Source organism: Saccopteryx leptura, chromosome 2 (assembly GCF_036850995.1).
Source record: "Saccopteryx leptura isolate mSacLep1 chromosome 2, mSacLep1_pri_phased_curated, whole genome shotgun sequence".
NCBI lineage: Eukaryota > Metazoa > Chordata > Mammalia > Chiroptera > Emballonuridae > Saccopteryx > Saccopteryx leptura.
Genome location: NC_089504.1, coordinates 32,516,942 through 32,529,253, shown reverse-complemented (window position 1 = coordinate 32,529,253; position 12,312 = coordinate 32,516,942). Strand labels below are relative to the sequence as shown.

At 36.7% G+C, this 12,312-nt stretch overlaps 1 protein-coding gene across 2 annotated transcripts in view; it reads right to left on the bottom strand.

Moving 5' to 3' along the window:
• Positions 1-12,312, bottom strand: part of TEX10 (testis expressed 10) — a 53,042-nt gene that overhangs the window by 3,401 nt on the left and 37,329 nt on the right. The window contains exons 12-13 of one of the 2 annotated variants that reach the window (XM_066367558.1): positions 6,668-6,748; positions 4,873-5,054 (exon numbers count right to left, since the gene is read on the bottom strand). In XM_066367558.1, the coding sequence (XP_066223655.1) occupies positions 4,873-5,054; positions 6,668-6,748 (263 nt within the window). The remainder of the gene's footprint in view (positions 1-4,872; positions 5,055-6,667; positions 6,749-12,312) is intronic. The other variant, XM_066367556.1, reaches the window with a different exon arrangement.

Sequence of the window (12,312 nt, the reverse complement as noted above, 5' to 3'; positions counted from 1 at the left end):
CCAACACTATGCTAATGAATTCTATACCTTACCAAATAGAAGTATACTGAATAGATAAGTTTAGAATCCAATCTTCACACATTACAACTACAGAAAACCATCAAACCAAAGAGAAATAAAGAGCCTTGGGGAATATAAGTGATCGGAGAAATGCCTTATGAATTGGCCTTTTGGGACTTTTCTACAAGTGTCATGTACAAGAATCATGTTACTTATCTATGAAGTACATGTTTAAAATACAGAGCTAGGACCAGTGAAATTGAGATTTCAGCTCAATGTAAAGCAATAATTCTAAACCACTTGAAAGAATAATGAAATGTGAATATTTTATATACAAATTTCAGGAGTTCAGCAGACTCCAGAAACATCTAATATATTCTGGTCAGAAAATACCAACCTCCTCTTCTCCAAACAGAGAAATACAGATAAAATACACACATGCACACGGCAACTAAGCTCAAAGGCCAGAATAGTTCAAATCACTAAGTGCAAGAAACTATGACAACTATAAAGATGCCCAAAAGTGATATAGAACTGGATGTAGGCTTTTAAGGTTAGTTTTTCAAAAGGCTAGGCTTGGGAACTTGGTGCGGGAGTCAGGGAACTAGATGGCTCCCTGTATACAGCTGCAAGCAAGGAAATACAAATGTGGAACTCCCATAGGAGTTGGCCACAACCTCTACAGAACTCAACAAAAAATGCACTCAGAGAAAAGGTACACAGCCCAAGATGTGAGTTTGTTCAACCCCAGGAAAGCCAAAATAAGGGAGAATTCTTGCACCAGAGAAAATAGGACCAAACAGAACTGACAGGAACTTTAAAAATAACACCAATGAATCAAGAACAAGCAAGAATGACAGAGACAAGTAAAAACCCAAATTGCAGCGAGGAAAACACAACAATAGCTGATGAAATAAAACTCAATAGGAGGGTTAAATAATAAGAACGAGCAAAATGTTCAGAGATAAAGGACAGAATAGGAAGCTTCCGATGAGTAAAATAAATTTTTAGAAGAAAACAATGGGGGAGTTAATAGAAATAATAACTGTCTCCTAGACCTGAGGAAAAAAAGACGGACTCTTCAGATTAAAAGCACTGTAAATCTCAAACCTACACTAGAACACATCCTGATCTGCAACACAACGAAGATAAGGAGAAAACAATAAAACTGCAGAAAAGAATCAATTACTAGCTACAAACCAACAGGGCCCAGATTTTTCATTACTAACAAGTCTGGGGACAATAGTTTCTTCAAAGTACAGGAGCCAGTTTTGAACAACTCAGATTGATAAAGCACGATATAATTTAGCCAACACTTGTGAAATCTAAGGCTCCTAATAATTTGGCCCTTATTATTTGTAATCTCTCAAAAGCCTTCTCTAAGGGGGTAGGAGTAGCCTGAAAAGAAATTGAGGCACAGGCATACCCCCCATTGTGAAAGTTCACATTATGCCACTTCACTGTTACAAAAGACCTGCGTTAGTGCCTATTTTGCTAACCAAAGATATCCAAAAAGAATTTTCACTTTTACAAAAAGGCAAGGTGCACCTGACCAGGCAGTGGCGCAGTGGATAGAGCGTCAGACTGGGATGCCAAGGACCCAGGTTCGAGACCCCGAGGTTGCTAGCTTGAACGTGGACTCATCTGGTTTGAGCAAAAGCTCACCAACTTGGACCCAAGGTCGCTACTTCGAGCAAGGGGTTACTCGGTATGCTGAAGCCCCACGGTCAAGGCACATATGAGAAAGCAATCAATGAACAACTAAGGTGTCGCAATGCGCAATGAGAAACTAATGATTGATGCTTCTCATCTCTCCGTTCCTGTCTGTCTGTCCGTCTATCCCTCTCTCTGACTCTTTATCTCTGTTAAAAAAAAAAGGCAAGGCGCAAAAGTATTCTGTGTTTCCTTTGCAGCAGTGCAAACCTGAGTAGCAAGAGTGGGGCCACCAAGCTCCTTCCTGGGCAGCTACACCCAACATCTTAGCATCAAGTGGCCAGAGCTCTGAAATTTGTCTGTGAGCATCTGTGCTTTATTATTTTGTGCATACATTAGAAGATGTGTCCTAAGGAATCAGAAAAACCTAAGAGAGCTCTTAAGATGTCAGGCTTAGTGAAAAACTGGACGAAATTAAGCATTTTGATAGTGGTTTGTGCTTGTGTTGAATTTTGTGTCTGGGAACACTCCAAGTTTTTCCATATAAATGAGCAGTAATTGCTTCTTAGCTTTGTACCATTTTGGATCATAAGTTTTCATAGGGACACTTTAATACTGCACAGCAGGGGAATCCTGTACCTAAGGCTCTGGCTGACATATGACTTATGACTAAGTAATATCATCCCAAGAGACACACAGGGTCCTGGTAACATCAACCGTTCCAATATCCATTATAAAACACTTTTAAAACTAGGCATTTAGCGATGGCACAGTGTATAGAGTGTCGTACTGGGACGCAGAGGTTCGGTTCAAAACCTCGAGATCACCAGCTTGAGCGCGACTCATCTGGTTTGAGCACAGCTCAGCAGCTTGAGCCCAAGGTTGTTGGCTTGAGCAAGGGGTCACTCGGTCTGCTGTAGCCCCCCCCCCCCCGCCCCTTGTCAAGGCACATATGAGAAAGCAATCAATGAACAACTAAGGTGCCACAACGAAGAATTTATGCTTCTCAACTCTCTCCCTGTCTGTCCCTCTCTCTGTCTCTGTCACACATGCACACAAAAGAACAACAACAAAAAACTAGGCATTTAAAAAGGCAAAAAGTATTACATACACTGAATTTTGTTCAGTCCAGACACATAAAGTCAAAACATGATGTTCCTCTAAAGAAACTAAAAAAGATCTTTGGAACTTATCAGTGTTTAAGAAAGTAGCTATATTTCAAGTGACAGGAAGTGACAAATAGCAATATACACATTTCATAAATATGTTATAACTACACATTTACGCTTATTATAAAATTTATAGAACTTTGAGAAGTTCCTTGCTATTTATAACCTCTTCTTAACCTATCAAACCTAAAGATGGATATGTAAGAAAAGTATCATCAACTCTATTTAGTTGTGTAAATTTAGTGTATTTACAGTGAAATCTACAAAGTTTTAAATACACACACACACACACACTTTCTTACACTTAGCTGAAAAAATCGAAATGTCTGTAGACAGTAAAATAGGTAAGTGAGGGTACAGTCATTTAAGCGGATAATACAGAGCAGGGGTAATGGGCCACAGCCAATCCAGTTCACTGCCTATATTTGTAAATAAAGTTTTATTGAAACACAGCCACATGTATGTATTTATGTATTACTTGTTGCTTTCACACTACCAGGTAAGAGTTAAGAAGTTCTAACAAGATTTTATACCCCGGAAAACCTAAAATATTTATTCTGAGTCTTTACTGAAAGAAATTTGCTAACTCCTGATATAAAGAACAAAAATGAATGAAATACATTTCTGAATCAATATAAAATGATTCACAATGAAAATCAAATCACACACAAAAACCAGTATGATTACTTTTATATAAAATTCTTAAAATATGCAAAAACAAAAATGTTACTATCTACAGCTAAATGCACATAAAATTTTTAAATAAAAAGGCAAGGAAGTCATTAACCCAAAGGTTACTTCTGGGGTGTAGAAGAGAAATATAACTGGAGAGAACATGGAGAGTGTGTGTGCTGACGATGTTCTTTCTATTTCTGAACCTGAAGACTGTTTAAATGGACACTCAGTTTATGCTTACTCTTTGAACTATGAAAATGTTTTATACAATCATGTATGATATATTTTTATGACATCTAAAAGAAAAAAAAAGACTAGATAGGCAAACATTAAAATGTTAATAGGTGAGGCCCTGGCTGGTTGGCTCAGTGGTAGAGCGTCGGCCTGGCGTGCAGAGGTCCCGGGTTCGATTCCCGGCCAGGGCACACAGGAGAAGCGCCCATCTGCTTCTCCACCCCTCCCCCTCTCCTTCCTCTCTGTCTCTCTCTTCCCCTCCCGCAACGAGGCTCCATTGGAGCAAAGATGGCCCGGGCGCTGGGGATGGCTCCTTGGCCTCTGCCCCAGGCGACAGAGCGATGCCCCGGAGGGGCAGAGCATCGCCCCCTGGTGGGCGTGCCGGGCGGATCCCGGTCAGGTGTTCGGGCGCATGCGGGAGTCTGTCTGACTCTCTCTCCCTGTTTCCAGCTTCAGAGAAATACAAAAAAAAAAAAAAAAGTTAACAGGTGAAAAAAAATCACCTATTTTGCTCATCTATTAGATTTTTTCAAAATTTCATGCAATTTATTTTAATAGACATACCAGTAAGAACATAAGCATGAAAACACTTAGAATTTAAAATTCCACTCTGGCTAGTTCTAAAGAAGCCCAAAACAAAATAAAAAGACTTGTACTAATAAACCCATCCTTCTCAAAGTAGAATTTTTTTCTTACTATACCAATCGCAATGTTAATAAGAAGCTCTCAAAAAACTTTATAAGGCCATCTAAATTTCCAAATTTGTTGCTGAAAGGAAAAAATAAAAATGAAAAATCCTCATAGCACAAAGGAGATCCATGAAAGAAGAAAGAAAAAGCTCTGGTGAGGGAAAGAGACTTGACTTGGGATGGTGAACACACAATACAATATAGAGCTGAATTATAGAGCTGTACACCTGAAACCTATATAATTTTATTAACCAATGCCACCCCAATAAATTCAATAAAAAAGAAAAATAAAAAGCTAACTAGGTTTATGCAAACAAAAAGAATTTAGAATATTTCTAAAATCTAATTAATTGTCTTTCACTTTTAATTTTTTAAATTGAATGATTGATTGATGGGGAAGGACTGGAACAGGTAGGAAAAAAATTAAAGTTGAAGAATACAAAAACTATTACCTCTTTCTTAGATGTTCTACTTCTCCTTTCTCTAAAGTGAGCAGAAAATACAGAAGACTGTAGCAACACGAAGCCAGGAACGGCAGTACAGTTTCACTAAGTACACACGTGTGATCCAGAAGCCTACAGATAACACCCAAAACACAGCCAGCTGTGCTATCAGGAATCACTGTGAACCCCACCTAGATGAGAAAAAGAAGATTAATGAAGTCTACACAATATTCCCCAGGATAAACCAAATACTATTAATTGAAGGGTTAACATCACACTTCTACTGAAAACTACTATAGTATATACATAATACATGTTACCTGCCACACTTTGAGCCCAGTTTTCTTTTGTGAATTTAATTTCTACATTAAATGACTCTGAAAACATGCAGACTCAAGAAATACTATTAACCCATCCTCTTCATGACAAAGTCTTTTAAAACTTTCTGAGTATTACAATTTCTATAAATGGTTAGAAATATTATTTAAAAGGATTTCAATGCATTCAAAGAAAATCTTGATACCAACAATCACATTTACATTATCTTTAGATTATTTAAACTGAAAAACTCTAATATCTGGTACCAGCCCCATCCCAGGTAATTAAATATACAAAACAGAATTCATTCTGCACTTAACCTCCCCTGTCCTTTGATTAAGCTAGTCATTCAGACATGACTAAGTACAGGAGTCAAGAAACTATTACTTAACATTTAATTGCTTCACTGCCTCCAAAACCCACAAAAGGGACATCATGGAATCCTAATCCATCTGGATTCTACTGTATAAACTATAAGGTGGATAAACTTGCAACTGAATGTATACATGGTTTAAATCTCCTGGAGACTACCATTGAATAACATAAAAAAAGTCTACAGGTTCTGAGGTCTTAACCTTTACATCAGACTGTCTGAAGATAATGGCCTAGACTGGCATGTTGAGCTTTTACTGGGATAATGAATATAGTCAGAGGAAAGCAAACATTTCTGGCTGGACTGGAGGTAAAAAATAAAAAGAAAAATGTGGGTATCTTTGGAATAAAAGAAATAAATATTAGCAGTTTGATAGCAGGGAGAAAAAGAGTAATGAGAAATCAAAGCAGTATTCTTCCAACTCAAGGGAAATAGCATTTTAAAAGACAAAAGGTGTGGATATGCCTGTAAAATTATGCAACAAAAGTCCCTGGAAGACAAAATTTCGAATTCCTCTCTTGCATTATAATACATTATTATAATAAAAAGCCAAAGGTTAAAGTATCAAGACTGGAGGAAATTAAAATAAAAACCAGACATACCTAAAGTGAATTTAATACCAATGAAAAAAGGACCACTAACTGTCCAGAAGACAAGTCATTCTCATGGCTGAATTCAGTGCCTCCAGTGACCAAGCCTTGAGCCAGTTAGGTTATATCCCTAATACTTTAGATCCCAAACCTTCTGGGTGAAAATTAGATCTCAATCTGGATTCTGGACTCTAAATACACTAACACCAGGCACATGTTAATTAAAACATTACAATGCAGAAGGACCTAAGGCATAATTTTAACGTTTTTAATTGCACAGATGTAGAATATAAGGTCCTATAGGTCCTGGTATAAGGGCATTTTCCCAAGCTCAAAAACTAATGAGCAACAACCAGAAAAAACACCAAGATTTTCTCAATTCTTGCCGCAGCATCATGCTGTGAGAGGTTAGTGATCTCAGGGTTCTGGATTCTCACTCTCTCCTAGGCTATGACAAACCTAATCTTAAGCAAAGAACCGATATGCTTTTTTGTATAACAGAAAAAAATACAAATATATTTACCAAATGCTTACTGATGGCACTTTGCAGAATGTCAAAGCTCTGGCTTCGAGCAGGGATAACCAGTAAACTGTGACAAACTGTCTGTCAGAAAAGGAGAAAACCAATAACCACATCAGGACATTTTAGGTCAGAAACAAGTTCAACAGATTCTTTCTTTTTAACCTACTTGCTCTACATATTAACAGGAAACTTTAAAAAAAATGACTCTGAAGATGAAAATGTCAAAGGTCTAACAATCAAGCCTCATATATATGTGTTAATTTTCAAAAGCATTCATTTATTAAATATTTACTGGGCACTAAGCTAGTCCTATTAGGTGCCATACATAAGAATGAAAGAATGAGAAGCTCTTCCCTCTCACAGCCCTGATTTAGCTTATGATTTACCAAGGCAGAGACTATAGTTCTATTAAGTGCTACAACAAAAAGATCTGAGTGACGTCAACAAAGGGCCAACAAAAGCAATTTTCCATTTGGTAGAATAATATCATAAAAAAGTACTTATGATCTGGATATTAATACCCTGTTCAATTTAATTGTAACACTGCCTCCTACTCCCCAAAGATAAGAGAGAACAATTTTATAAGAAGAAAATGAGGGAGGTGTGAGTCCAATCCCTGGTATTTTAAATTTTCTAAGTTCTAAAGGAAACAAAAAGAAGAAAGGACAGCACTGAGTTCTCAGATGTAACAAAACTCCAGAAGTTGACCGAATGCAGTGACAAAAATGAAGCATGTAGAAAAATCGCAAGGAGAAATAAAGGTAAGACTGGTGGAAAGAAGAACATCACTCTAAGAAGAAGATAATCAAGAGAACTGTCAATCAACCCTTAAAATCAACAGCTCTATGCATTATTTCTCTATAAACCCTCTTGTGGATTGATAGCACTCAAGAGTTGTTTTTGTGACAGAGACAGAGAGAGGGTCAGATAAGGACAGACAAACAGGAATGGAGAAAGATGAGAAGTATCAATTCTTCATTGCAGCACCTTAGTTGTTCATTGATTGCTTTCTCTTATGTGCCTTGACCGTGGGGCTACAGCAGACCGAGGGACCTCTTGCTCAAGCCAGCGACCTTGGGTCCAAGCTGGTGAGCCTTGCTCAAACCAGATGAGCCTGCGCTCAAGCTAGCGACCTCGGGGTTTTGAACCTGGGTCCTCCGCATCCCAGTCTGATGGTCTATCTACTGCGCCACCGCCTGGCAATTTTTCTTATCTTTTATTCTTGTAAATAACAATATAAACAACGTATTTCCATTGCCATCTTTCTACTTCAAAATGAGCACAAGGAATACTTTCATTATCAAAAGGGAAATCATGTTGCAAATGTCCATTCAATAGTCAATGACTCAACCCCTTCTTTTCTGCTTCCCTTTCCTTTCCTGAACAATTCAGTTGTAAAGGCATCATCAGCACTAGACTGGGCAGAATCCCAGAGAGCAGGCTACCTATGAATAAACAGACTGTCCCAGAGAGCTGGAGTTCAACTGGGGTGAGAATGACACCTGCATGGGAGAGACGTGGCACCAGAAAACGATTAATTATAAACGGAAGAGATGAAAACTTATGTCCACACAAAAAACCTATACACAGATGTTTGTAGCAGCTTTAGTCATAACTGACAAAATTTGGAAGCAACCAAGATGACCTACAGTAGGTGAATGGATAAAAACCTGGTACATCTAGACAATGGACTATTACTCAGCACTAAAAAGAAATGAGCTACATGAAACCATTAAAAAAATGAAGAAACTTTAAGTAAAAAAATACATCTGGGTCCTGGCCACTTGGCTCAGTGGTAGAGTGTCGCACAGTGTGTGGATGTCCTGGGTTCAATTCCTGGCCAGGGCACACAGGAGAAGCTCCCATCTGCTTCTCCACCCTTCCCCCTCTCCTTTCTATCTCTCTCTTCCCCTCCCCCAGTCAAGTCTCCATTGGAGCAAAGTTGGCCCGGATGCTGAGGATGGCTCCATGGCCTCCACCTCAGGTGCTAGAATGGCTCCAGTTACAATGGAGCATCGCCCCCTAGCAGGCTTGCCAGGTGGATCCTGGTTGGGCACATGCGGGAGTCTGTCTCTCTGCCTCCCTACTTCTCATTTCAGAAAAATACAAAAAAAAAAAAAAGAAAAAATAATACAATCTGAAGAAACTATATACTATATGGTTTCAATATATGACATTAAGGAAAGGGCAAAATTTCAGAGACAATAAAAAGATCACTAGTTGCCGAGGATTGGGGGAAGAATAAGCAGACCTCAAAAGATTTAAGGGCAGTGAAAATAGTCAGTATTATAACCACAATGATGGATACATGTCATTATACATTTGTCCAAACTCATAGAATGAACACCACCAAGGGTGAACCATAATGTGAACTATAGACTTGAGTGATTATATCAACGTAAATACATTAACTGTAACAAATTTACCACTCTGGCAGGAGATGTTAATAATGGAGAAGGTTTTGTGTACGGGTGGGAAGGGGGTATATAGAAAATATCTGTTTCTTCCCTTTAATTTTGCTGTGAAACTAAAACTGCTCTATACAATAGTCTTGAATTTTTAAAAAATTATTTGATTGAATTTAAGAGCAGATTAGATACCTTAGGGCAGTGGTTCTCAAAGTGATTTCCAGGTGTGCCCTATGGTATTCCAGGGAAATATGTGCCTGTTGAGGACCAAAAAACCAACAGGGTTTTGGGAGTTTAGATATTTGGGGACAGAGGTGTGGGGCACTGGCTGTAAGCTGTCAGTCTGCCCAACCCCCCACCTCACTTGCCTGATTAGGTTGCAAAAGGCTGTTAAGCTGTAGTGCTGGATTGTTTACACTACCCCCCATGTTCCCTGGAAAGACTGGAGGCAAGTTTCTTCTATCCTTTGTTTGGTATAAAGTTAAGATGATATGTATAGTGGGGGTTTTGGATTGATGATTAAACATAAGGAAGAGTCTCTTGAAGCCTTTTGGATTTCTATAAGAGAAGAATATGTGGCAATGTCTAAAAAAGCTTTAAACATTTTTGTACAATTTTCAACATCCTATTTATGTGAATTAGGATTTTCTACCTTCAACACAAGAATAAAAAGAGAGAAATTCTTCAATGTACTGATGAGGAAATGCGAGTTTGCCTTTCAAATATATGCCCAAACATTGAAGAAATCGCTAGGACACATCAGGCTCATGTTTCTTATAAACACAAGAATGAAAAAACTTAACACATTTGCACTGGGACCTGCCAAATTTACTAAATCTTACTAAGAATGTATCTATATATCTGGTCTACCGGAAAGTTCTGTCCATTTTGAGAATAAAACAAAATACAAATTTTTCTTACCGTCAATTAACTTTATTAAATAATATAATTGCATTATTAATGATTTCTTGCCAGCATGAGGGCAATTTGTATATCCCATTTTTGAAAAATGTTTTATCTTTCGATGAAAAAATTGAACCAGTGCTTGTTTGTTATCTTCTTCATTTTTGAATATTTTGCCCTTCAAAAAATTTTTTAAGGACAAAAACAAGTGATAGTCGGAGGGTGCTAAGTCTGGGGAATATGGTGGATGCAACAGACATGCTTCTGTAGCATTTCTTCCTTGTTGAAATTTGTAAAAATTACAGTGGTGTAAATGAACTTTATGAGTAGTCAGGGGTACAGTATCGCTTCACACATAAGACTAATGTGAATCAACTTTGTTTTAGTTACTTTGCTACATCAGTATGTATACATTAAGTGATAAAAATAGAGAGGCACACATGCGCCAAATAAACGTGCTTACGTGTCGAAACTTGTTGTGATAGAAACGGACAGAACTTTCCGGTACATCTTATATATAAAAAGAAACTTTTTTGTCGTTTTTTTATTTTTCAACCAGTTTTTTACAAATTCTAAAAAGCATAACTCAAAAAATGTAACATAAAAATGTTTTTTAATGTCAGAATAAATTTAATTTTGTCATATTTATTTCATTTAATTACCATAAAAGCATGCTGGACTTGATTTTTTTCTTTAATATTTGACGTAGTTATTATAACATATTTCTCAGAAATTTGTATATAGTGCACCTACAATTATTTGTAGGATTTTAAATGCGCCCCGACTTCAAAAAGTTTGAGAACCACTGCCTTAGGGAAAAAAACCTCAGTGCATTTCAAGACATAACATAGTTTCTGAAATAGATCCACAACACCTTTAAAAAATAGTCTCAAAGGTCTGCAGGATAATACCAAGTCGTGTAACATAACGTAAATTGGAGACCAGAAGGGGACAAAAACATTTTTTGAAGAAATAATGGCTGACGCTTTTTTCTAAACACAAATTTTAAACCTAATAAAAACACTGAGCAAACATTGAGCTAAGAGAAACACAAATAACACCAGTGCATAAGCAAACTGCTGAAAAAAATAATTAAAATCTTTAAAATATGTAGGAAAAAAGCATGTAGAAAATAGATTACATATAAACAACAAAGAAAAGAATGACGCACTTATTATTACACATGGCATATAGTACGAAGTGGTATAGTATAATTCGAAGGTAGGATGTGTTAACAAGCAAACACTTAAAAACAAAACAACAGGCAAAGGTAATATGCCAAAAGTAGAGACAAAATGGAATGCTTAAAATACTCAAACTGAAAAACAATGAATCAGTCATATCAGACTACAGTGAAGTATGAAATACTACACCACAGTGAAAAAAGAATGAACTACTGTTTATAAATATAGATGCCTTAATATACTGAATGCATAAAAAGCAAATTACTGAAAAGTATTTCTGTTTCAAAAAACTTAATAACATGTAAAACTAAACAACATAGTCTGGAGTTACATATGAATATGCTAAAAGTATGAAGAAGCAAGAGGGTGATAAAAAAATTTAAAGACAGTCATAGTCTAAAGGGAGATGGAAAAGGCACACAGGGTTTCAAAAATAATGAAAAATGTTCTTTTTCTTAAACTGGACTTATGTTTTATTGTTATCCTTCAGAGCTTATTCTTGTTAAAAATATTATTTTACAACCATTCAATATTTTATAAATGACAATTATTAACCTTAAAATCTTTCACTGGCTCTGGAATAGAAATCTCCATTTGGGAAAGGTATCTCTGTCCAGAGATTCCTTTTCCCTTTGTGATCTTTCCCTGTTAATTACTGTTTCCATCATTAATGGCAAGGTCCAAATCAGTGTATAGAGTATGTTATTTCTATAAAAGGAGAAAAACATAAGAATATATGTAGTCATTTGTGAAGACAGAAGATATCCGAAAGAATACATTTAGAAACTGAGGAAGGAAAACGGGTGGATGAGAGACAGGAAATGGAAGAAGACATTTTACTATTATCCTTCTGTTCTCCTGAATTACACTTTGTGAATACCTACTACAAAAAAGTCTGAGATTTTCATCTTTAAAGTTTGTGTGTTTTTAAAAAAAAAAATCACTTTGGCCTAGGCAGATGAAACTTCAACTAAGCAATTCCACTCTATCAACTAATAACTTATCCAAATGATGTAATTAGAAAAATGTTTTTACACTAAGGGTGTCAAAAAAGTATGTATATTTCTAATATGTTCTACTTTCATAAGAAAAGGCCAACTCAAATATAGGTAAGTCTACCAAAATGAAAACTGAAATCTTTACTGAAGAA